Below are 26,415 nucleotides of genomic sequence, written 5' to 3' on the forward strand. Positions count from 1 at the left end.
ACAGTGTGAGCCAGGCTGATGGAAACTCAGATATGGTTGCCAGTCAGCCCTGTGACAGGGGAGGTCCCAGCACAGAAACAATGACCCCCGCCCCTCGAGAAAGCTGCCTGAGTTCCTGCCCTGTTGCCAGACAATCCAGTTCCTCCTTGTATGTCCCTGGATCCCCCAAAACTGTCATGTCACCCAGCTCTGAAGCCCAGAGGGAGCAAGTCCAAGTGAGTAAATGCACCAGCCCTTTAAGAGGAACACCTGTGCCCAGCTGGCAAGGCTCAGTGGGTTGAGCATCAACCTGTAAACCAGGAGGTCACAGTTCGAGTCCCAGTAGGGCTCATGCCTGGGTTGTGGGCTCAATCCCCAGTGCTGGGTGTAAAGGAGTCAGCCAATCAATGATTCGCTCTCACTCTCATCATTGATATTTCTCTCTCTCTCCCTCTCCCTTCCTCTGTGAAATCAATAAAAATACATTTTTTTAAAAAAGAGGAACACCTGGGTCTCCAGCAGCCTCTGTGTCACTCAGCCACAATCCCCTGTTTTTCACAGCCCACAGTTACGGGGACTTGTCTAACCAGCTCTGGAACCCTGGGCTGGGGGTCTGGTGTGGGGCTGGGACCCCTTGCTCCTCACAGGGGGCCTCCGCAGCGGAGATATCTCTCCTGATTAAGAAATATGCCACATGTGGGTGTCAAACCAGCCCATTTTGTATCTCTGCCCCTCCTACCAGTCTCAATGTGCTTTCTTCTTCACTTCTCTAGTTGTAGGACTTCCTTTCAGCCAGCTTTCAGCAGGTTCTGAATGACTGTTGTTCTGTATTTTAGTTGTAATTTTGATGTGGTTGTGGGAGACGGAGAGTACAGGTGTTTACCTATGCCGCCATCTTGGTTCTGTCACCCTGCCTTTTTGTTTTATTCAGGGTTCCATTGAATTGGACGAGGCCCATCTGCTTTATTCAGTGTACCGACTCAAATGTAATCTCATCCAGAACCACCCATTAAAATTTTTAGCCAAATATCTGGGTGCCCCATGACCTACTCAAGCTGAAACAAAAAATTAACCATCACAGGGGGTGATAGATTCATAATTTCATTATCTTGATTGTGGTGATGGTTTCACAACAAATATATGTATCCCCTTCCCCCAATAATAACATCTTGCAAAACTGTAGTGCAATATACAGTTATATTAGTTACTATACAGATTATCACCAACTGGGTGGTTTAAAATAATAGAAATTTATTCCCTCGAAGTTCCAGAGGCCAGAAGTCCTAAATCAAGGTGCTCCCTCCAGGGGCTCTGGGAGCTCAATGTTTCTTACCTCTTCCAGCTTCTGGAGCTCATCTGCTGAATCTTTCTCTGCCATATCTTCACATCACCTTCTCCTGTGTGTGTGTGTGTATCTGACTGTGTAAATGTTCTTCTGCCTCTCGCTTATAAGAACATCTGTGATGGCATTTAGAGCCCACCCAGAATATCCAGGATAATCCCATCTTAAGATCCTTTTTTAATTTAATCACAGCTTTTTAATTTAATCACACCTGCAAAGATATTTTTCAATCATGTTAATACCAACCGGTTCTGGGCGTTAGGAAGTGAACATATCTTTGGACCAAAATGATTGTTGAATTTTGTCAAATGCTTTTTCTGTAGTGGTTGATGTGATTACATTGACTGATTTTTTAATATTGAACCAGCCTTGCATGCCTGGAATAACATCCCACATACGTTTCTTACCTGTTGTCTGTCTCTCCCATTTGCAGCTAAGTTCCAAGAGGCAGAAGCTGTTTGGTTCATTTTGTTCATTGCTGTATCCCAGTGCCTGAAACAATGCCAGGTGTAGGCAAGCACTCAATACTTACTTGATGAATGCGTGAAAGAACAGTAGAGAGGTGAAGGGAATTCTCAAAATTATGCTGAAAGGAAATTCCAGGATGACAGCTGTGGGCAGCCAGTCCAGACAGGAATAGGTCTGCCAGGGTTGCCTGTGTGGTTGGGAAGAAGCCTGGGGGATGTGGATTTGAATCCCAGCTCTGCCACATGCTAGTTATGCGGCCTCAGACATGTCACTCCACTCCTCTGAGCTTCACGTTGTATCTTCTGTCAATGCAGTGTTGTTTGGAAGACCAGACTTGGACACTGCTGGACACGTGGTGAAGGTGAGGAAGCACTTCTTTACCTCTTTCTGCTGTCATTTAAAATTTTTTTAAATTGTGGTAAAATACAAGTAACAAAATTTACCATCCGAACCGTGTTTACGTGCAGTTCAGCAGTATTAAGTACATTCATATTGTTATGCAGCCACCACCACCAACATCTCCAGAACTTCTTACTCTCATGAAACAGAAACTGTCCCCAGCCCAGCCGATGTGGCTCAGTGGTTGAACATCTACCCAAGAACCAAGAAGTCGCTGCTTCTATTCCCAGTCAAGGTGCATGCCCAGGTTTCGGCTTGATCCCCAGTAGGGGGCGTGCAGGAGGCAGCCAATCAATGATGTTTCTATCTCTCTATCCTTCTCCCTTCCTCTCCCTCTAAAATCAATTAAAAACAAACAAACAAAAACTGTCTCCATTTAACACTAACTCCCCATTCCTTCTCCTCCCACCCCCTGGTGACCTCCATTCTATTTCTGTCCCCTGCAGCATTCATAATAGCTTCTGTGACTGCACATCGTCCCTTCTACCTGGTGTGGTGAGTTGTTTACATGTATTAATCGCTCCCATCTGGTTGAGAGCTCTCATTCATCCCTGCCCCACAGAGCCCAGTATGGTGCCCGCCACACGGTAATACAGGCTGGAGGAAGGAAGGCAAAACGAATGTGGGAAATTAACAAAGGCTCCCTATGGGTTCGTGGTCAGAGGCACATAGCTCGGTGGTCTGAGTTTACATAGTGGGTGCTCAGAATATATTAAAAATCGAAATGATGATATAGATGATTTTTGTAAACTTTTACTTATTTTTTGAATGGATAAAATATTCTAAATTCAAATCCCTTACCCCTCCCAACCCTTCACCCCATCCTCCAGGCCCTCACCAGAGGCAACCTCTGCAGCCAGTTCCTTTTGCATCCTTCCAGAGGACTGTGAGTGTGTGTGAGTGCGTGCACACACATTAGCATGCTTTACATGCTCTTGTGCACACCTTGCATTTTTTCACACGCCTTATCTTTGAGATCCTTCTCTATCAGCATATAGAGAGCTTTGCCATTGTTTGACAACATTCATTGAATGTATTTACCTTGTCATCTGTTTATTCTGCCTCCTATCACCTGGCTATACTTGTCACACCCTTTATTTAACCTGTCACCTGTTGATGAACATTTAGGCTGTTCCAAATTCTTGCTGTACAAGAGGTGACACATGAACAACCTTGGGCCTCACCAGGGACTGAGTCTCGGCCCTTTACCTCAAGCCTGGTGTGCCCCAGCCTCTGGCTCAGGCCTCCCCAGCTCTCCTGGGCTGCGCTGCCGCCCCCTCCACAGCCATGGCCCCCCTGTCTGCATCCTCCTCCAAACCCTTCCCGAGCCTCACTCTGTGCCAGGCTTGTGCTGGCTTCTGGGTGTCCAGGCCAACAAGCCCCAGCCCCACCTTCCTGGAGCTCACAGTCCTGAGGGGGGAATGGACAAGGGAGCAGTCACTTAAAATCAAGGTGGTAAGTACTGGGAAACAGGCCTGCTGCCCGCCCACCTGGGAAGTCAAGTGGAAGGGCTTTGGGTTTAATCCCTGATAATCTTACCCCTGATCCAGGCTGCCGGGGTGGTTTCCTTACTGACTGTGAGTGGGAGGGGGGGAAGGGGGACACAGGGTAGGGTCAGAGGAGGCGGGGCTGCCCATATGGCTGCTCTGCCTGCCCGGTCTGGGCCAGGCCTAGGCCAGCTCTTGGTCTGCTGCCTGCTGCTGCCCCCACCTGTGCCCTCGCTGCCTGCTCCCCCTCTGGTGACCCCACAGCTCACTCCCTTATGTCAGAACCACCTCTGCTCACTTTTGAAACTAATGTCCCATCGGAAGGGCTCATTCTGGGAAGCTTATTCCACCAAGTTAATAGCTGGTGATGGGAGGGGAGGGATTGGGGGCAAGAGGGTGGATACTGTCTAAATCAGTGGTTCTCAACCTTCCTAATGCTGTGACCCTTTATTTTTTAAAAAAAATATATTTTATTGATTTTTTTACAGAGAGGAAGGGAGAGGGATAGAGAGTTAGAAACATTGATGAGAGAGAAGCATCGATCGATCGATCGGCTGCCTCCTGCACACCCCCTACTGGGGATGTGCCTGCAACCAAGGTACATGCCCTTAACTGGAATCAAACCTGGGACCCTTTAGTTGCCAGGCCGATGCTCTACCCAGTGAGCCAAACCAGCTAGGGCTGCTGTGACCCTTTAATACAGTTCCTCATGTGGTGGTGACCCCCAACCATAAAATTATTTTCGTTGCTACTTCATAACTGTAATGTTGCTACTGTTATGAATCGTCATGTAAATATCTGATATGCAGGATGTATTTTCATTGTTACAAATTGAACATAATTAAAGCATAGTGATTAATCACAAAAACAATATGTAATTATAGATGTGTTTTCCGATGGTCTTAGGCGACCCCTGTGAAAGGGTCGTTCGACGCCCAAAGGGGTCGCGACCCACAGGTTGAGAACTGGTGGTCTAAATGAACTCTTCTTGGCGCAGAGGAGTAGACGCCAGCACTGACCTAGGGCACCAGGGCCCCTATCATGGGAAGCCACCCAAGCCCCCTCAAGTCCCACTATCCAGACGGCTGTCCATGTGCCCCCCAGGTCACTCGGCAAGCCTTCCCACATCACTACACCCATCGCCACACCCTCCCCTGACCACCAGGAGTCCCTGGCTCACAGGCCAGCATCCGGCAAGGGCAGCGGGACTCACAGGCACTCACATCCCCTCACCAGGAGCGCAGGATGCGGCTTTAAGTATCATGGGGCTGGGAGGAACTGAACACGTCTTCCCAGGGCTGAGCGGAGGGAGTTTCTGGGCGGTTTAGTGTTGCATATTGTTAAAGGGCTGTAAAAGCAGCATTATTCACAGTGGCCAGAAGGTGGAAGCAATCCAATTGTCCACAGACAGGTGAATGGATAAACAAAATGTGGTCTGTGTATATATACATTGCACATACACATGCAGTGGGGTCTAATTCAGAGTTACAAGGAAGGAAATTCTGACAGGCTACAATGCGGAGGAACCTTGGCGGTGTTATGCTAAGTGAAATAAGCCAGGCACAAAAGAACAAATACTATATGATTCCACTGACGTGAGGCACCAGAGTAGTCACGGAGTGATCAGAACCCCCTGCCTGGCTGGATGCCTGGAAAGGACGCCTCTTGGCTGTCAGGGTGCTTGCGGAAGCATGAGGAAAGGAGACGGGGACCTGGATTAGACCAGGCGCGGGCGGGCGAGCTCATAAAGACTGGGGAGCGGGGCGGGGGCATCAGTCAGAGCCTGACCCTGAACCTGGCGTGGAACTTAAGTTCTCACCCCCCAAGGTGTGCGTGTGTGCGTGTGTGTGGTCCTGAAGAGGTCATGTCTCGGGTCACACAGGATCACACAGAATGCCCTGACGGCCTGTGTGCATCCGTGGGCGCGAAGTGCGCCTACAGACACACCTAGGGCGCATTGTGCGCAGGCCAGGGCGCGGCGTGGCGCTCCCGGCGTGGGGACCGCACGGTCGGTTCGCTGGGGCAACGGCGCCTGCTCCGATCCCTAAGTCATTATTCAGCTCTTTGCAGACGCTCCCTGCGCCTCCCCCTCTCGGGGCTGCAGCGGCGCAGGCGCCGGCCCAGCCGATCGCTGAGCGGGAGCGGGCGGCCGTGCTCCCGGCCGTCCCGGGGGAGCAGGTGAGCGACCCGTGCCGCTCGGCCTCCAGGCCCTTGCGGAGACGGAGAAGAGACGCGCCAGGCCGCGCCGCGCCCCCGCCCCCGTCCCCGCCTTCCCTGCCTGGAAGTACCCGTCTTGCCTCTGTTGGCATCACCCTTCCTTCTCCTGCCTGGCATCCCTCCTCCCCCCTGCCTGGTTTCCCTCTCCTCCCGCCTGCTGGCATCCCTTCTCCATGGCTGGCATCCCTCTCCCCCCGCCTGGCATCTCCCGCCTTATCCCTTGCCTGGCACCTTCCCCTTACCTGGCATCCCCCTTCTCCCCGCCTGGATGCTCCCTCCCTTTCCTGATGCCTCCCTCACTCCTGACTCTTCCTCCCTGCCCCCTGCCTGGCACCCCCAGCCCCAGCCTGGTGCCTCGTCCTCCTGTCCCCTGTCTCGCACCTCTTCCATGACTGCCAAGTTCCCACCCGCCGTCCTGTCCTCTCGGATGCCTCCCCTCCTCATCCCTCTTTCCCTACCTGGTACCTTTCCATTCCCTCCCCCCCCCCCCCCCCCCCCCCGCATTTCCCCTCCTTCCCTTTGCCTGGCGCCCTCCTGCCTGGTACCATACTCTCCTCCCTGCAGTCTGGCACCTTCCCTCCTCCACGATTGTCTTGCACCTACTCCTCCTCATCATCTGTCACCTCCCCTCTGCCTAGCACTTTCCCATTCAACTCTTGCCTGGCATCCTTGCCCTCTGCCCTACACCCCTGCCTGGCACCTCCCCTCCTCCTTCCTGCCTGGCGTCTTCCCACCATCCATCCTGTCAGCACCTTCCCTCCTCCCCCTGCCTGGCATCTTCTCTCCTCCCATCCTGCCTGGCCCTTCTCCTCCTCCCCCTTCCCTGGCACCTCCCATCCCGCCTGGCACCTTCCCTCCTTCTCCCTGCCTGGCACCTCCCCTCCTCCCCCTTCCTTGGCACCTCCCATCCCGCCTGGCATCTCCCCTCCTCCCATTCTGCCTAGTACCTCCCCTCCTCCCCCCTGCCTGGCATCTTCCCTCCTCCCTCCTGCCTGGCATCTTCCCTCCTCACATCCTGCCTGGCACCTCCCCTGTCTCTACTTGGCTGTATACCTCTCTCCTATTCAGGTGTTTCTCTCTCTCCCACCTTCCTGCAGGGCACCTCCCCTAGTCCTGGGCTGGTAATCTCTCCCCTATTGGCATCTTCCTCTACATGGCCTTGCCTTCCACCTCACCCTTCCCAGAGTCACCCCCTGGCCACCAGCCCCTGCACATGACCTGAGCCACTCTCAAGCCCTCCACTCCCGCCCCCTATCTACAGCACCACCCTCCGCTCAATCCCCATGTCCGTCCGGCCTCTGCCTGGGGACCTCAGCACAAGCCACCCTGAAGCCCAGGGCCCACAGGGCGAATCCAGGGGGGCCCTGCACAGCGGAGGGGATGGCTGCCACTACCTGCCTGCCGCTCCTACTGTTCCCTCGCGAGGCCTAGGCTGACCAGAGGCCACCCAGCTCCCATCCTGGCCTGCCGGTCACTCCCTCACCTCCAGTGCCCAGCTCTCTGCCCACCTGTTGCCAGGTCCCCAGAGCTTCACCCCTGTAGGGACCTGGGCCTGCCTGGGTTCTCAGGAGCCAGTGTCTGACGGCTTCCTGCACGCACCCTGCCCATCCCATGCTCTTCCTCGTGCCACCAGCCTGGGCCTCACCACCTCAGTCCTGGTCACTCCCTGTCAGGGGCTGGTCCATGGTGGCCCCTCAACTGTCTTCTTCCCCAGCCTCCTGGCGCCCTTGAATCTGCCTGGGCTCGAGGTCTGCCGGCCCTCCCACTGCCCTCTCCTTTCAGATCCTCCTCAGAATGGCGCTTGGAGCTGCAGGCGAGGTGGGCTCTGGGCCCGCACCCCGAGGGGGCACCGGATGAGTGCCCTGCTGCAGGACCCTGCCACCCATGACTCCAGGCCTTCAGCACCCACCCACCGTGGTACAGGTAGGCGCTGCCTCCCCCAGCCTGGGAGCAGGAGCCCTGGGGCCCAACTGAAAGTTGCTGGCGTCTGGCCCCCTCTTGGCACTTCTGCCCCAGCCAGGCCCATGGTGGTGCCTCTTAGCCCTCGCACAGCTGGAGCCTCGGCCCAGGCCCCACTGGCACACCCTCCACCTTCCCCCTCCTGTCCCTGGGTCCTGCCTCTCAGAGCCGCCAGCTGAGCCAGGGACAAGCAAGCCTGAAGCCGTGTTTTTGGTTCGGGTGAAAATGGTCTGTGTCTATGGCTTGTTCCATTTCCTTCCCACCAACAGACACCCTGACACACATCTCTCCTCTCCCCCATGTGTGAACACACCCCCATGTGCACACATGTGCCCCCCCTGCTGGGAGGAACCTGCTGACCCCTGGCACAAGGTGGCCTCCAGAAACCTAACCCCAAACACGCTGTGGCAGACGTGCCAAAGCCTGCAGGGCCGGCGGGTTTGTTCTTAGCAGGAGGGGGAGGTAGCAGCCTGTGGCACAGCCTTGGGGGAGCCAGCCCTGTGCTGCCGCTAGGCAGGCCTGCGGCTCAGGCGCTCCGCGGTGCCCACTGATGTGAGCTGGACCCGCCTGGGCCTCCTCCTGGCAGAGGGAGAGGAGGACGGCCTGGCTAGTCCCACATCAGCCCCCCTGGCCCAGAAGGACACACTGAGGCACCGCATGGAAAGGCCACCTGCTGGAGGATGCATTTATCTTGGGGAGGGGCTGGCGCTGGTCTGAAGCCTGCGGTCTGGTCTGGGCTCCGCCTGCCCAGCCCCACCTGCCCCTCTGGCTGCCTCACTGGTGGGGTCACCTGGCAACAGCCTGTGAGACCCAGTCCCAGCAGGAGGAGCGGACAGGCCATCCCGCAGGAAGTGCCACAGGGCCCTGGGAGGGACACAGGGGAAGCCCTGGATGGGCTGTTTGAGGCAGCCTTTTGGAGAAGAGGAGGCGGGTCAGCTGGTGCCAGGGTCAAGGGTGAGCTGGATGAGAGTGGCTTTCTCAGCTTCTCCTTCCTCAGAAGCTGCTGAGGACTCAGCGTCCTGGTGTGGCTGCTCTGAGGCAGGGGCAGCCCCGTCCCCTTCACCCCCGCCCCCTGTGGCTGGAAGATGTGAACACTGGTGGCTGGCAGGCCCAGAGGATGGAGCAGCAGGGTGGCAGGGAGCTCCGACATCCGCGCTGTCACCCTGGAATACGTGCAGTGAGGGGCAGGAAATCAAGGCCCCAACAGAGGTCCCATCCACTGCCCCCAAACCTAAGCACCGTCTGAGGGGAAGTGGGAACCTATTCCTCAGCCTGCGGGTCGGTTTTAATGCGGAATCCTGGAGGAAAGCTACGAGCTAGTGTCCCACACACGTTCTCCCTGGGTGCTCTTAAGTTCTGGGGTGTCTGAGGGCAGAGGCCAGGTCCCAGGGGGTGGGGAGGCTGGTGGGAGGCAGCTGAGGTCCCTGGGAGATACGCCAGAGTCAGGTCCCCAAATGGTAAGACTTCGTACATTTCCACCGATTTGGGGTGCACTGAGCTAAGCCCCGAGGGTCTCCCCAGGAGCAGTAGGCAGGTGCCTCAGGCTGTGAGGACGGGCAGTGGGGGAGGGGAGGCTTGAGAAGACTGGGAGGCCCTGGGACAGTGAGTACATCCTGGTGACACCTGGTCCCCAAGTGGCCCCAGTCACAAGGTGGATCTAAGGCTTATCTGGGATTCCTGGGGAGTCAGGAGCCCCAACCTCCCCATGTGCTGAAGGTGGTGAGGAGTCAGGTGCTAGAGGAAGTTTCTGGCAGTTTATTTTAGAGTCACATTAGCCTAACGTGGCCTTCATTCAGTGTGTACAGTGGTGGGTGTGGAGCTGGCTTGGACGCCTGGCAGTGTGGGCACGTGCTCTCACTTGGATGCTGACAAGCTCTGAGCTAGCGCGGGTCTAGACCAGGCGTCCAGAGCTGCACTATCACCCCGCCCCGCCCCCCGCCTCCCCCAGCGCTTTGCAGTGCGATGGCAGGAGAGAGCTCCGGGTCAGTGAGCTGTCACATGGCGGAGGTAATGGGCGAAGGCGAAGGTGTCGCCAGGAGGAGGCTGAATGGCCCTGGGTTTGGTGGATTCTGAACTCTCTTCAGTTGCTGCACCAGTGGGGTCAGCCTGCGTCTGGTGGGCACTCAGCTAAGGGACACTTTGTGGGCCGTGTCCCCCAAAGCGAGGCGTGTACAGACCCTCGGTGACCGTGAGGGACCCGATGGGAGAGCAGTTGCTCTCAGGCTGGCCCTTGATTTGCTTCCCAAGCTGTGAACCTGATTTCTCTGTGACCTAAACCTGCAGGAAATTTGAGTTGGTCTTATGCACACATCCCCCCTGGTGTCTTGACTGGAATTAACGAACTTGGATCACTCCATGTCAACTGTCTCCCAGACTGCAGAATATTCTGGGCCTGAAGGGAGGGAGAGAACGGGGGACGAGAGGCTGCCCACCTCATTCCAGGAGGAGTTGGAGGGAGGAAGTACAGGAAGGAAATGTATGGCCAAGAAGGAGTTAGTCCACAACATGCAAACCGAGAGGCCCTGGGACCCTCCCGCGTGCGGAACGTGAGCACTCATGTGGGTCACGCTGCCCTTATGACAAAAAGCACACCATTTGTTCAGAAATACTGTGATTTCTGGCCCTGACACCCCAAGAAGTCTCTCCTGTATGATGACATAGGGGGACACTGGGTGACAAAGTTAAGTGATGTCCTTAACAACACCCTGAATTTCCTGGGCTAAGGCAAGGACTAACACAAGCTGGGCAGCCAGAGAAATACTGCTTATTGTGCTCAATCCAACGATAAAATTTAGAAAAACTAGAGGAATGCATTGCCTGCCGTCAGGAAATCCTCTCTGTTAATATTTACAACAGTGTTTCCGATAAATATCAGGCAGGAGGGCTCGGTTCCAGCCAGGAATCATGTAGTCCCATTCCTGGGGTAAGGGTAGCATCCTCCTAGGAGAATAGAGACCCTCCCAGCATGTGTGCCCAACGGTGAGCTTGGGTGGAGAGAGGGCCCCATCACCTGCCTTACCCACCAGGTCCTGAACCCACTAGGAAAGAGGCACGGCTGCAGGGATTTCTCAGTTATTGCAGGAAAGCTGGACTGAAGAGGGGCTTGAACCTGAGGCCCAGATGCAGACCTGTGTGCTCACTGGGGCATAGGAACAAGAGGAGATGGGCAGGCTTCAAGGGAAAGGCAGGGATGCCTAAATTCAACGCACGCCCGCCCCCCCCCCCCCGTCCCCGCCCCCGCCCTGCCCAGGAGAGGAACGTGTCCAGCAGGTGTCAGACTCTCACCACTTTGTCAGACAGCGCCCCACCCAAGAGAAGGGTGGAGAGACTGGGCAAGGAATCTTCTCTTCAGAGGAATAGAGTAGAAGCTTTCTGTGAACACATGAACACAAGAGGCCAGGGTTGCCTCTCCAGTGGGGGTGGGGCCGGTCACATTGCTGACCTGGGAGTAACCTTTGATCCTACCCCTTCCTTCTTTCTGCATAAGAACAATCACCTCATTCTTTTTTTAAAAATGCATTTATTTTTTTAAAAAAATATCTTTATTGTGGAGGGTATTATAGGTGTCCCCCTATTCCCCCAATTGCCCCCCTCCACCAAGTTCCTGCCTCACTGCAGGCCTTTATCATCCTATTGTCTGTGTCCATAGGTAATGCATATATGCAAGATCTTTGGCTAATCTCTTCCCACCTCCACCCCCTCTTCCCTTTGAGATTCATCATTCTGTTCCATGTTTCCATGCCTCTGATTCTATTTTATTCACCAGTTTATTTTGCTCCTTCGATTCCTTGTTTGTTTATTTTGATTTTTAGATTCAGTTGTTGATAGATGTGTATTTAGTGCCATTTTAATGTTCATATTTTTCGCCTTCTTCTTCCTCTTCTTAAAGAATACCCTTCAACATTTCATGCACACTGGTTTGGTGCTGATGAACTCCTTTAGCTTTTTCTTGTCTGTAAAACTCTTTATCTGACCTTCAATTCTAAATGAGAGCTTTGCTGGCTAGAGTAATCTTGGTTATAGGTCCTTGCTACTCATCACTTTGAATATTTCTTGCCACTCCCTTCTGGCCTGCAAAGTTTCTGTTGAGAAATCAGTTGATAGCTGTATGGGTGCTCCCTTGTAAGTAACTAACTGCTTTTCTCTTGATGCTTTTAAGATTCTCTTTTTGTCTTTAATCCTTAGCATTTTAATTATGATGTGTCTTGGTGTGGGGCTCTTTGTGTTCCTCTCTGCACTTTGTGGACTTGTAACTCTATTTCTTTAACCAGGTAGGAGAAGTTTTCTGTCATTATTGCTTCAAATAGTTTTTCAATATCTTGCTCTCTCTGCTCTCCTTCTGGCACCCCCATGATGTGAATGTTGGTACTCTTAAAGTTGTCCCAGAGGCTCCTTATACTATCTACATATTTTTAAATTTTTTCTTCTTTTTTTGCACTTCTGATTAGATGGTTTTCCTTCCTCATATTTCAAATTGTTGATTTGATTCTCAGAATCCTCTACTCGACTGTTAAATTCCTGTAAATTATTCTTTATGTCAGTTAGTATATGCTTAATTTCTGACTGTTCCTTTTCATGTCTTTTGAAATTCTTACTAAGATCCTTGAAAGTCTCACTAAGTCCCTTGAAGCTCTCATTAAGATTCTTGATTAGTCTTATAACCATGGTTTTGAACTCTGTATTCAGTAGTTTACTTGCTTCCATTGTGACATGTTTCTTTGTCTCTGCATTTTGGCTGCTTCACTGTGTCTGTTTCTATGTATTAGGTAGAGCTACTATGTCTTCTGGAACTAGGAGAGTGCCCTTGTGTAGTAGGTGTCCTGTAGGGCCCAGTGGCTCAGCCTCCCCAGTCACCTGATCTGGGCACTGTAGGTGTGCCCCTGTGTGGGCTGTGTGCATAGTCCTGTACTTGAACCTTGATTGCTGTTGGCGTCACTGGGAGAAATTGACCTCTAGGCCAAATTGTCTGTGAGAACCAGCTGCAGTGGAAGAGCAGCTGTGCAGGAGATACCCCTATGGAGCAGCACTTGCTTTAGTAAGGCTTTGGTGCTCACTGAGTCTGCCTCTTGAGTGTGTTGCTTGTGGATGTGTAGAGCTGTAATCTGGTATGGTCTGAAGTTATCCATCAGGTACACTAGTTCTGGGTCCTTCTGGGAGGTGCAAAGTCAGACACTGCCTGGGGCCACCTGGCAGGAGCTACAGAGAGGTCTGTAGATGGCTGCTACTTGTATTGGGCTTATGAAGTGCCCAGGCAAGGCCAAGTTGTGAAGCAAGGCAGGCTGGTGCTAGTACTGGGTATTGGGCCTTTTATTGATAGGTTTGGGGCACACTGACACCAGCTGCTGCTTGTTTGAGAGATTTTAGCAAAGTTTGAAGCCTGAGCTAGAACAGGCTCTTCATATGGAAAAGTTGCAGCAAACAGCTTGGATGGGGCTGCAAATTGGATGGGGCAGGGTTTCAGGGAATCACCAGTGGGGAGCAAACAGTGTGAGCCAGGCTGATGGAAACTCAGATATGGCTGCCAGTCAGCTCTGCGACCTGAGGGGGAGGAGGGAGAAGGGGCTCAGAGAGGGGTAAAAGGGGAGAGGAGGTCCTAGCACTAGAACAATGACACCTGCCTGCAAGCACCCCCTGTCTGGGAGAAAGCCATCCCTGATTTCCTGCCACTATGCTAAACACTCCTCCCTGTATGTCCCTGTGTCCCCCAAAGCCATCTGGCACTGGAGCTCAGAGGGATAGAGTCTGAGTAAGTTCGTGCTCTGGCCTTTTAAAAGGAGCTCTCTGGGTCTCCAGCAGCCTCCGTGTCACTCAACCACAATCCCTGCTGGTTTTTACAGCCTGAAGTTATGGGGACGTCTCCTACCAGCCCTGGAACCCCGGGCTGGGGGCCTGATGTGGGGCTTGGACCCCTTACTCCTCACAGAGGGTGCCTCTGCAGCCAATATATCCCTTGCAATTAAAAAAATGGCACATGTGGGTATCTGACCAGCCTGTTCTGCGCTTCCACCCCTCCTACCAGTCTCAATGTGCTTTCTTTTTTACTTCTCTAATTGTAGGACTTCCATTCAGCCAGCTTTCAGGTAGTTCTGAATGATGGTTGTTTTGTAGTTTCATTGTAATTTTGATGTGATTGTGGGAGGCAGCAAGTACCAGCGCTTACCTATGTCTCCATCTTGATTCCTCTTTCCAATCACCTCATTCTTTTATTTGATTTTTATTTCCTAGACCCATCTCAATTCCATCGGCTTATTTCTCAGGTCACCATCCTGGTCCATCTGCTGCTGTCTTCTGCCCAGATCACTGAGGTAGCCACCTAATTGGTGCCCCACACTCAGTCTGCCCCCCTGCCCCAAGCCCCAACCGACCAGGGCATTCACAGTGGGCTTCCTGAAACACGACCTGGCCCGTCTTCCATGTCCTCATGGCCTTCAAATGACTGCCCTCACTCACGGCCTTCACACATGCTATTCCCTTTGCCATCAATACTCTTTCAGCTCCCTTCACCTGCCTAAGTATGCTCATTCTTCAAAGCTAGACTTAAATGCCACTCCTTCCGCGGACACTTTTTCACTCCCCAAAAGTCAGAAAAGTCAGTCCCACCTTCTTATGTACCAGAAATGTAAATATTTCACTGTAGAGCCCCTTAAAGGCACAGACTGAATGCATCTGTCTTGTTCAGCATAGCACAAAAAAATATTTCTTGAATGAGCGAGTGAATAAATGAGGCAGTCAGAGAAGAAAGGAGGTGGCCCTGACAGCTGGTCCTAAGATGAGCCTGCCATCCCTTTTGCTGTTGGCCATGCCCTCTCTACACCCCCATGACCCAAGAGGGGGCCTTTCTTACCTGCCCACCTTGACCTGCCAACACCTGAGCAGCTCCATCCAGCTGCTCTTGGCCCCCACCCAGCAGTCCCTCCCCAACAGGACCTGTTCACCATGTTCCAAAGCTTAGTCCTCCCTCAGTTGTTCTTGTGGTGACCTTGGTCTTGCCCTTTGGAGAATATTTCTGCTTCCACAACATTTGTCCGCCCCCAGACACTTGGAGACAGTCGTCACACACTCTGCACCTGCTCTCAGGAACATCCAGTTCTGGCTTCTTCAAATGTTCCTACCTGGGGCATGTGCAGGCTGTTCATGACCTTGGTGCCCACTGGGGAGAGGCAGCCAGAGGGGGCGAGGCTGCCTAGTGGTGTCAGCCTTTGTATTTACTCAGGCCTGATCTTTCATCTGTAAAGTGGGACTTAATGCCCCTTTCATAAGGATGCAGTGGATGCTGAGTAATAGGCACTCCACCCAAGGCCTCATGTGTGGTGAATGTCAGGAACGCCCTCCTCAGTGCATGGGTTAAATGTCCTTCTAGGGCTGCTCCGGCTCCAGGTGTCATCTATAGACCCCAGAGCACGATTTTTTAGCAGTGACCAGGGTCTCCCTTAGTTCCAGGCCACACCCACCATTGGCTCATAAAGGCCCGGGGTCAGTGAGGAGCCCCTGGGGCTTCCTCCCACCAGCCAAATTGTGCCTACTCCTTGTCCCCTGCCTGTGCAGTCATCTTCCCAGCCAGCAGCTCTCCATCGGCCTGATGTAACCTGCATATTTGAGAGGCCTAACTTCTTTCCTCTAATAGAGTTTTCAGTTGGAAGCGGGGGTGGTGAATGAACCGGTGTGGGGCTCCAGGAGAGAGCCCTGTGGTCTCCCAGCTCTCTGGGGCTGTAGACACATCTGACTGAGTTTCAGCAGCTGAATCAGCAGCAGGGCTGCAGGTGGGTCGCTTTGAGGCAGGAGGAGGGGCGAGGTCCCTTTGGGTGGCAGCCTGAGTAGAGAGGGAAGAAGCTGAGACCTGGTTTTGTCACAAATCTGACTTCCCCCACCCATCAGCAAGCCATCATTTTGCTTTTATTTTTGTGCCTCAGTTTACCCTCTGAGCCCCTATTTTACTCCCTCTTATCCTATCTCACCCTGGCCTCTCCCTTCAGGTTACAACTCTGTCTTTGAAACCCTTCAAAAATTTGCCTGTTCAGTAGATGATAGCTCTATCTGTCAAGACCCCCCTCACCCCACAGCTGCCCACCCCCCGTTGCCCACCCCTCACTTCCTCAGCAGCATCTGAGGCTTAGAGCACCACCTGCAGGAGGGAACAGAGCAAAGCATGTGGAGTCAGAATAATAGCAGCCAGTGCGATGGAGGACTCGTGGCAAATTCAAGAACTGTTTTTAGAATTTTTCATGGCTTAACATTTATCCTTACCACAACACTATAAGGTAAATGCCATTATTATCTTCATCACTTTTAAGATGAGAAACTGAGGCACAGAGAGGTTAAGTAGCCTCTGAATGGTCGGGGCAAGAGTCCCAGGTGGGGTCTCTCGACCACATCTGGCTCTCGGAGGTGTGTGTGGCCCAGACCACAGGGAAACAGCCAGGCCCTCTACCTCCAGCAGAGACCTAAGGTCAAAGGCTAATTGTTCTGGTGCTCAAAGCCCAGACCACTTATTTACATTAATTGCTGAGCCCCTAGGGGCATTAGAGTTTGTGGTCCCTAAAATAGGGAATTAGGAGGAGGAGTGGATTAGAGAGCTCTTGCCCGTTCAAAAACGGGCACCCCCTTCTAACCTCCATCTGACTGTCCAAGGTCTTGTTGGGCTTATTGCCAGATTTCCCGTTTCTTAAGAGACTGGAAATCTGTTTCTTTATGTGAAATCTGACAATTTTTAAGGTTTCTAAGAGTGCGTAAGACACGGTGTGGGCTAAGTGAGAGCTGTCCGCCTTGCCCAATTGGTAACATCCATCCTGAACTTTCCTTACCCCTTGTCATCTCTTTTATCCATTAGGCTCAGGACGTTTCTCACCCCGAGAACTTGAGGGCCTCAGTTTGAGAAATATTGCATTAAGAGTTGCTGTCACTTTAGGTAGTCTCTTGTCATCAATGAGTTATAAACAAACGGTGAAGAACTTTGTCAAAATGTGAAGACCCCTTCCCAAGTATCAGTCAGGGGTCCCATTTTGAGAAGCATTGCTCATTAATCCTCAGTGGTGTGCTGCTGATGGGAAGGGTGGGGACTGCTGTGGAACCCCCCTCTCAACTTGTCTATGTTTAAACCCGGGCAGTGGCCCCACCTTCCACACTAGTTCGCTGTCTGGCTCTGCGTCAATCATTAACCTTGTGCCCCTCATTTTTAAAAAGGGTATAGTAATATCCTGCCCTTTCACTTCCTGGGATGTTGAAAGAACCAGATTATATAATGAATATTGAATTGTTTTATAGGCTATTAAGCTTCATTAAGATATATATGTTAATTTGGACATATATCCAAAGTATTTGACAAAGTGGTGTGTGTTTAAATACCCAACAACTGGCTCTTCACAGGCTGGGAAGGGGGAGCTGAACTCTGATCTGTATTGTTTGCCAATTCCTATGGTGTAAATACTCCTACTGTGGCTGCTTGTATTTTATTATTTATTTATTTATCCTCACCTGGGGATATTTTTCCACTGATTTTTAGAGAGAGTGAAGAGAGAGGGAAAGGAAAGAAAGAGAAAAATATCGATGTGAGAGAAACACATCAATTGGTTGCCTCCTGCATGAGCTCTGACCAGGGCCCAGGCCAGGGAGGAGCTTGCAACCCCTTGACCACAATCAAACCCAAGACCCTTCTATCTGCAGGCCAACGCTCTATCCACTGAGCCAAACCGGCTAGGGCACTGGCTGATTTTTAACTACCACATGACTCTCCATCATGGGACTGAATATTCCTATGATGGAGTAAGTTTACTGCCAGGTGAAGACTAAGCCCCAAGGGGGTAGATTGTCTGGAGAGAGGGTTTTGTCCTGGTGCCTGTCTTCTTTCAATACCTTCAGCAAAGACCCGGATGAAGAGAGGTTATGCTCACTGGATTTATGAATGAGGCACAGCTGGAAAGGACAGTAAATATATTGGATAATGGAACTGAGATTCAAAAGCTCTCAAGCCAGAACAATGGGCTAAGGCTTACAAGATGAATATGAACAGGAATAACTGTGTGTCTGTTCTTGAGTCCACAGAGGCAACATTACAAGAACGGGATGGGGAGACATGCTTTGGCACAATTGGAGTAGGAAGCGAATTGAGGTTTTAATTGACAGTGAGTTCAATACAAGGCCAGAGTGGGAAGGGTGGTTACCAAGGAGCGATTCATTAACAGTGGTACTTCATTCAGTCCTCTGTGACTTAAGGAGAATCTTCACATGTCCTCTCATTACTGTTTTGCTACTGACGATAACCCAATGAGACAATAGTATGCCCATTTTAAAAATGAAGGGAATGAGGGTCAGACCGGTTGACATGACTTCACACTGCTGTCTTCTGGTCAATAGGCCGTGGGGTGAACACTCAGACACAGGTCTTCTGGGCCGGGCTCTGCCCTGTGTTGTGCTTGTGCAACACATTGTTCTAGGGCAGTGGTTCTCAACCTTCTGGCCCTTTAAATACAGTTCCTCATGTTGTGACCCAACCATAAAATTATTTTCGTTTCTACTTCATAACTGTCATGTTGCTACTGTTATGAATCATCATGTAAATATCTGATATGCAGGATGGTCTTCGGCGACCCCTGTGAAAGGGTCGTTCAACCCCCAAAGGGGTCGCGACCCACAGGTTGAGAACCGCTGTAGGGGCTGCCCTTAGGATATGGGAGCAGAATGGATGGCCCACGGACTGGCCAGCAGGTCACATGCAGACCACTGTAGGGATCGTGAAGAGCCGTGTTGGGTGGACTAGTAATTAGTACCTAGGGCTGCCACAAAGTACCACAGACCCGGGCTGAAACAACTGAAATGCGTTTTTCTCACAGCCTAGAGGTTGGAAGCCTGAGATCAAGGTGTCAGCAGGGCTGGTCCGTCCTGGGGGCTGTGAGGAAGGACCTGTGGGGAAGGCCTGCAGATGGCCATCTTCTCCTCTGTCTCCTCACATCATCTTCCCTCTGTGTGTGTCAGTCTCTGTGTCCAAAAGTCCCCTATTTCTTAAGGACGCCGGTCACATTGGATTAGAATAAATCTAATGGCCATCTGAACTCGATGACCTCTGTAAATGCCATGTCTCCAGATAAGATCACATTCTGAGGTGCTGTGGGTTAGGACCCCAACAAATGACTTTCTGGGGAACATAATTCAGCCCCTAACGGGACTGTGATCGCTGCCTTCAGCATTGGGAGTCCTGTCTTTTGCAGGAGAGAGATGAGCTCTAAGTGGCCAGAACCTCCAGGAGGTTTGAGCCTGGGTTACACGTGCCACAGGAAGAACCAAGGCCCCAGGGGACAGTTGGACTCCCCACCACCGTGGAATCTCTTGGGCCCTGGTGGCTGGAACACAGGCTCCCCACCTGGCTCTAGCTCTCCCCTCAGGGGACTGTGCGGAGCCGGAGGGGGCCTCCTTTCTGTGCCACTGATACAGTCAATGTGCCACAGGTTCGCTGGCAGCCAGCCCATGGCAACCCTGCAGCCAGCTCCCCAGAACTCTCGGCCGGCCAGGCTGCAGCTGCTGGCTTCTCCTCCACTGACACCGAGGCCCGCTGCACCGCCCAGCCACAGCCCCTGAGGTGGCAGCTGCTAGGGGTAATTCCCTCTCTCCTCTGCAAGGACTACATCCTCCTAACCCGGTGCTTGTCCAGGCTCCCCTGACTGCAGGCTTCATCGTGAGAGACCTTAGCACGGACCCAGGGCTCTGGAATGGGACGCACTACCTAGTACTAGAACTGCAGCCTTCCTGGCGGCTGGGGTGGGGGGCAGCTGACACGAGCTTCTTGCATCTTGCAGTGTGTCAAGGCCTTCAGTCCCATCAGCCCCTTTCTGGTCCTTAAATTCAGGTGTCTCGAGGGTTGAGGCTGTGTCTAGCACGTGAGTCAGCAGCACTTCTCGCAAAGCATCCCTAGTGCAGGGGTGGGCAAACTTTTTGACTCGAGGGCCACAATGGGTTCTTAAACTAGACCGGAGGGCCAGAACAAAAGCATGGATGGAGTATTTGTGTGAACTAATATAAATTCAAAGTAAACATCATTACATAAAAGGGTACGGTCTTTTTTTTCAATAGTTTTATTCATTTCAAATGGGCCAGATCCGGCCCGCGGGCCGTAGTTTGCCCACGGCTGCCCTAGTGGGTGCTCACTAAGCATGGGAAGGGGGAGGCAGAGGAGAGGTGGGGAAGGACGGTGCAGGGGGAGGCCCTGCTTTGCCTCTAGGTGTCTTCAGCAGCAGCTCCCAAACCTCAGCTTCCCTGGGCCAACAAGCAGCCTTGGAAATTATTCCTGGATTTAAATCCACTTGGTTTGCTGTGGTGGCTCCTGAAGCATCTCCCTCTTTCCTGCAGCGCCTACCGTGTTTCTGGGCCACATATACAGGCTAACCATGCCAGGCCCGGCCTGCATGCTGATGGCCAGTCTCTGCTCAAGGAAACTTCTGGTGGTTTGGGGAGAACCGAGACTCCCCCCAGGCTCCCATAGCCATCATGATCAGCCACTATGATCCCCACAGCTGCAGGGCTCCAAGGGCTCCCTGGTTTCACTGCTCCCCTAGCTGGGGGGTGGCCCGCAGCAGGACCACCAGGGACCCAGAGGTAAGCAGAGTAGTGGCAGTGGAGCTGGGGCGGGAGAAGGGGGAGTGTTTGAAAGGTGCAGCATCGGGAACCCAGCAACAGCAGCAAGCTCTCATGCAGTGCCTACCCTGTGCCAGGCGCCATGCTGAATTCTGCACACGTGCGACCTCACTTTGACACTCCCATCCACCTGCGAGGCAGGTGTAAGGATCCCTGTTGTGCAGATGGAGAGAATGAGGCGTAGACAGTCAGGTAACTTGTACAAGTTTTGGTCGTCAGTGGCTGAGCCAGGCGTGAACCCACCACTGACTGACTCTGGGGCAGTGGTTCTCAGTCCGAGGCAGTTTCTCCCTCCAGGACACGGAACCGTGTCTGGAGATACTTTTGCTTGTCCCACTAGAGCAGTGGTTCTCAACCTTCCTAATGCCACGACCTTTTAATACAGTTCCTCATGTTGTGGTGACCTCCAACCATAAAGTTATTTTCGTTGCTACTTCATAACTGTAATGTTGCTACTGTTATGAATTGTCATGTAAATATCTGATATGCAGGATGTATTTAGGTGACCCCTGTGAAAGGGTCGTTTGACCCCCAAAGAGGTCGCGACCCACAGGTTGAGAACCGCTGCACTAGAGGGCTGAGGGTGGTGGTAGAAATTACTGAATAGAAACCAGGGATGCTCCTAACACTGTATAATGCATGGCACAGCCTACACACACATGTACACATGCACACGCATGCGCGCGCACACACACAAGAGTTATCCAGCCCAAAATGTCAACAGTGCCAAGAGGACTTTAGAAACCTTGTTCCCAGGCTGAAGCTCAGAGCTATCACACCATGGGCCTGCAGAGACCCCATTAGAACAGTGGGTTCAGGACCTGGGGAAAGATAGGCCTCCAGGCCCTGAACCCAGAGGACCTCAGATTTCTTGGGGAAGCAGGCAGAAGTATGTGGGGTTGAGAGGAGGTGGGCCTGCAAGGGATCAGGGATTTCACAAAGCCGGCCTCAGCTTCCCCATGTCCCCACGCAGCAGACCCTATAAGTCACCGGAGCAATGGGCAATGGGCAGGGCAGTTAGGACCCATTGTCACAGCCCTGGGCTGAGACAGGCTGGGTTGTAATACCTAAGGCAAGAGCCTAGATCTGGGAGCCAGGACATGGTCAGGGCAGGGCCAAACACTTCCCGGAGTGGGGAATCCTTGTACAGGTGGGCGGGGGCACCAAGCAGACTTTGTTACAAAGGTTAGTGGAGACAGGGGTGGTGCAACTAGCAGGTCCAGGCTCAAAAACACCTGTGTCCCCCCCTCAGCCGCTCCATGGTGAGTCTTCATGGGGTTTCTTGGCTGTCGCCGCACCATTGGGACCCAGAACTAAAGCACAGTCTGCTGACTTATAGGGTCTGCTGTGTGGGGACATGGGGGAGGCTGAGCCCTGCTTTGTGAACCCTGATCCCTAGCAGGCCCATCTCTCAACCCCACATACTTTTGCCTGGTTCCCCAAGAAGTCTGGGGTCCTCTTGGCACAGATGGAGCCTCTTGCCTTTGCTCACATCATTTCTCCTACCCTCTTAGGCCAGATTGAATTCTTCAGACCTGTGGCCACCAAACGGCACCAGGAAGGCAGGACAAGGTGGCCCTGGATCTGCCCAAGACCACCACCTGCCTATGGCCAGGTAGCATGTCCCTGTAGGAAGCACGAACCGGGGTGGCCAGGTGGGAGGACAGAGAGGCATTGCTGATCTGGTGATCGTGTGTGCGTTTCCCACCCAAGAGTTACATGCACACGTGTGTCCTTCCGCACGGCCCGGAGAAGCCACTAAACTGCCTGCTGCTCCACCCACAAGAGCGAAGGGCTTATTCAAAGTTGAACTAAGATTCATTTTTTTGGCTAAAGGATATTTCTAACATAGGACTTAAAGGAACCTCCTAAAAATGCATTGAAATTTGTTTTAGACATCTTGATGGTGCATTCCTAGAATTTGTATTCTTAGTGTTTGAAACAATCTGCTTGAGGTCTTTTGGGGTGAATTTTAAAAGACAAATGAGAGTAATTCAGCTTAAATGTACAGACTTCTGGGAATCTTGATTTTCTTCTCTAAAAGGCAGGTGTTTGGGGAAGGGGGAGGTGTGTGTGTGTGTGTGTGTGTGTGTGTGTGTGTGTGTGTGTGATTATTCCCAGGGGGCAGGCATTCTACATGGAGATGTCAGGGAGGCAGCTTGGGATGGAGAAAACCCAGAAACCTTGAGGTTGGGAGATGGATTTGCAGTCCTGACCCCACCCCGTAATAGCACCGTGACTGCTGGCAAGTCACATGGCTCCTAGAGCCCTTTTTCCTTATCTTTAGAACAGGAATCCTATCCCCTACCTGGTAGGGTCTCTGTGAGGACTAGGCTGGTTACTGCGTGTGAAAGTGCCTGGCTGGCCAACAGTAAAGTTCTGTTCAGACCTAAGACGATGCTATTGCTATGAATCCTACCATGACATGAGCACAGATTGTAGCATATATGCAGGTGTCATTTGGAAGCATGTAGAAATCCCACACTGCCTTCACCTCTGAGGAATCACTGTCTTGACCATGTGCCAGCTACTCGGGATTTATTCGTGAACAAGCCAGAGACTTGGCTTTGTAGAGCTTACCTTCAAACAGAGGGAAGGAGGGGGACACACTAACACAATAAGTAAGTCCATGACGTAGAATGGTGGAAGGTGTGCAGCACCACGGGGAGATGAACAGAATATGGGAGATGACTGCAGAGGGGAGGGAGGGCTGCAGTTTTTAATGGTGTGGACAGATTGTACCCATTGAGAAGAGGACATTTGAACAAAGACTTTAGGGAGATAGGCGAGTTAGCCATGCAGAAGAGCCTTCCGGGCGGAGGGAACAAAGCCCCAGGGCTGCCCAATGCCTGGAGTTTCTGAAGAACCACAACGAGGCTAGAGGCTGGGGCACAGACAAGAGTGAAGGACTGGCAGGAGGTGAGGGACAGAGGGAGCAGAGAGTAGCGTTGGGACTGGGTCCTGGGACCCGCAGGACCTTGGTCCTTACTCAGAATAAGATAGGGGGACTTGGGAGAGTTTCAAGCAGAGAGATGATGTGATCTGATTCCCCTTTTTATTTTTTGTGTGTTTTTTAAATGTTTTTATTTATTTCTGAGAGGAAGGGAGAGAGAAATAGAAACATCAAAGGTGAGAGAATCATTGATCAGCTGCCTCCTACACCCTCACCCCCCAACCTGTAACCCGGACATGTGCCCTGACCTGGAATCAAACCGTGACCTCCTGGTTCACAAGTCGACACTCAACCACTGAGCCACACCGGCCAGGCTGATTTCCCTGTTTAAAGGACCACTCTGGTTGCCAAGTTGAGAATAGACTTGGTGCAGGTTGGAAGCAAGCTAACCACCACTCACGGATTGAACCAGGTGGTAGCAAGGAGAGGTAAGAAGGGGTTGGGTACTGGATCCAGAGCCAACAGGACTTGCCTTCAGATTGGATGCGGGATGTGAGAGAAAGACAGGATTCTAAGGTCACTCCAATGTTGGTGGGCAGAGAGCAGGAGTTTGTTGTGGGGATATGAAGGTGGAGCCGTCTATGACTGATCCAGGTGGAAATGTTGAGTAGACAATTGCATATCCAAGTCTAAGAGTTGGGCGAGGGGACTGCTTGGGAAGAAAACGTTGGTGGTTGTCAACATATAGATGGTCTTTAAAGCTATGACACTGGGTGAGGTCACCAAGGAAGTGATTGTGGAGAAGTGAAGAGGACCAAGGCCTGGGCCCGAAGTGCCCCCACCCTGAGAGGGAAGATGAGCTGGACAGCCCCGGAGGTGAGAAGGGGCAGCAGGGGATGCAAGAGGGAAACCCAAGGATGGGAGTGCTCTAGAGCAGCGGTCCCAACCTTTCGAACCTCACGGACCACCAGTGGCCCACGGACCACCGGTTGGTGACCGCTGCTCTGAGCCAAGGCTAGAGAGTATTTCCAAGAGGAGACAGTGGCCAACTGTATGGAATGAGGCAGCTGCTTAAGCAAGATGATTCCTGAGAACTGAGGGCGGCTCCGACAGGAGCATTTCCAGTGGAGCAGTGAGTAGGATGTGTGCCAGCAAGGATTGGATTGGGAGAAGATAACACTTTTGAGAAGTTTTTGTTGCAACTGGGCAGTGACCGATAGGATGAGCAGATGGGGAAATGGCAGGACTTTGCGTGCTGGCAGGAGGCATCCAGGAACGAGGGAAGGCTGACCATGTGATGGTGTGGGAGAGAATTGCTGGAGCAACGTCCTTGAGGGCGTGAGAAGGGACAGGAGCCAGGATACCAGGATGGCAGCTCCGGACCAGAGCACAGACAACTCCTATAGGAACGGGGCCACGGCACAGGTGACTCCTATAGGAACGGGAGAGAGCTGCCGGGAGATGGGAGGTTGGCGGGAGTCTCTGGAAGTTTCTTTCATTTTCTCAGTGAAGCAAGAAGCACGCCTATCATCTGGGAGTGCAGAGGGGAGGAGGATTTTGAAGTCAGAGGAGGGAGAAGAAGAAAACTCATGTCGAAGTGGACCAGGGAAAGGAATGAATGGACCAGAGATGGCATGAGGCCATTGAACTCTGTGCTCCTAAAGTGACAGTGAGACCAGTTCCAGGCAGGGGTGTGTTTCACTCCAGCCACGGTCAGCTGCTGGGTGCAGCTGCTGGGAGTTAGTGAAGCTGGATTTAACTCTTAAGAGAGTCAAGAATAGATGCAAAGGAGGTTAAAATGAACTTTTATGTTATATATATTTCACCATAACTTGAAAGAAGAGCGTCTATATGCCGGTGTCATTGCAACGAGGGATGTGGGTCAGAGAAATGGACCCGAGGTTCCAGTGGAGTCACAGGTTTTGGGGGTCAAGGCACTGGACAGAGTGGTCAGAGAGTGGAGTGCTTGAGACTGATACCGGGGTGCGGACCACAGCGCCTGGAATGACAAGGCACAAGAAATGACCTGGGTGTGAGTGGCTGGGGATGGGGTTCGGGGGAGGATCACTGGAGGTGAGGAGGCCAAGGAATCAAGACCAGAGGATCTGAAAAGCAGCAGGAAGAGGGCAGGGAGTTACACTGGTGGGAGTGACAGTGAGCTGGAGCTGGAACCCCCAGAAAATGAAGGCACCATGTGTGGGGATAAGATGCAAAACTAGGGCCTGGAAGCTGCTGCCATGGGCCAGGAGGGGTACTGCCCCACCTCAAGGTCAGTGCGTGGCGGGGGGGGGGGGGGGGGGAGTTCTGGGGAAAACATCGTCAAGGGGAGCTGAGCTCTGTCACAAGAAAGCGAAAGGGATGTTCACAGAAGTGGCCAAGTGGATCGGACATCTTACTTATGACAGAGCACAGAGTGGAAGGGCTCAAGCTGGTGGGAGAGGAGAGCAGAGAGGGTGCTGGAGCCTTGTGGAGCCACGCCTGCAGGAGTGGAGGGAAGTGCGGGGTTTCCTATGGCAGGAAGGCAGGTGCCCCACAGGTAGCCCACAGGCGTGGTGGAGAGGCAGAGTGTCGGGTGAGGGGCAGAGGGCAGGGCTCCCTGGGCCCCACGGATGCAGAGGAGAAAGTGCATTTCAGACCCTGAGAGCGGGGCTCACCCTTGACTCCAGGTGAAGCTGAAGACATCTGGGAGGCCAGGTCTCTGGGCTGTTCCATGGATGTTTTATCTATACATTCCACTGCCCGTTGCCATTTGGTTTAATTTCCCCAAAAAATGTCTTCAAGGAAATGCAGATGAATTCTTTTCTCTATTCAGTTCTCTTCACTTGGGTGACATCCCAGACCTCAGAATGTAGTGGCTGGCGGAAATCCCTCTGACCACCTGGTCAGAGCTGTGGCTCAGGCCTCAGGAGTTTTCCAGGGTGAGGAGCAGGATCTTTGGTCACCATGACATTGTCCTGACACTGGTCATAAAGTGCAGCCAAGGGTCTCCCAGCCAGGGAGCACAGGGAGCCAGGGTCCATGCTTGAGGCTTGGCAATGGGCGGCAACTGT

At 52.6% G+C, this 26,415-nt stretch overlaps 1 protein-coding gene across 1 annotated transcript in view; it reads left to right on the forward strand.

The window, feature by feature from the left end:
* The first annotated feature begins 5,761 nt into the window (after window positions 1–5,761).
* SMARCD3 (SWI/SNF related, matrix associated, actin dependent regulator of chromatin, subfamily d, member 3) overlaps window positions 5,762–26,415 on the forward strand; it is a 37,046-nt gene continuing 16,392 nt past the window's right edge. Inside the window, exons 1-2 of the mRNA XM_036356092.1 lie at window positions 5,762–5,853; window positions 7,675–7,815. Coding sequence (XP_036211985.1) covers window positions 7,777–7,815 — 39 coding nt within the window. The 5' untranslated portion in view covers window positions 5,762–5,853; window positions 7,675–7,776. The remainder of the gene's footprint in view (window positions 5,854–7,674; window positions 7,816–26,415) is intronic.

The sequence above is a fragment of the Myotis myotis genome, unplaced genomic scaffold (genome assembly GCF_014108235.1).
Source record: "Myotis myotis isolate mMyoMyo1 unplaced genomic scaffold, mMyoMyo1.p scaffold_m19_p_25, whole genome shotgun sequence".
NCBI classification, from domain to species: domain Eukaryota; kingdom Metazoa; phylum Chordata; class Mammalia; order Chiroptera; family Vespertilionidae; genus Myotis; species Myotis myotis.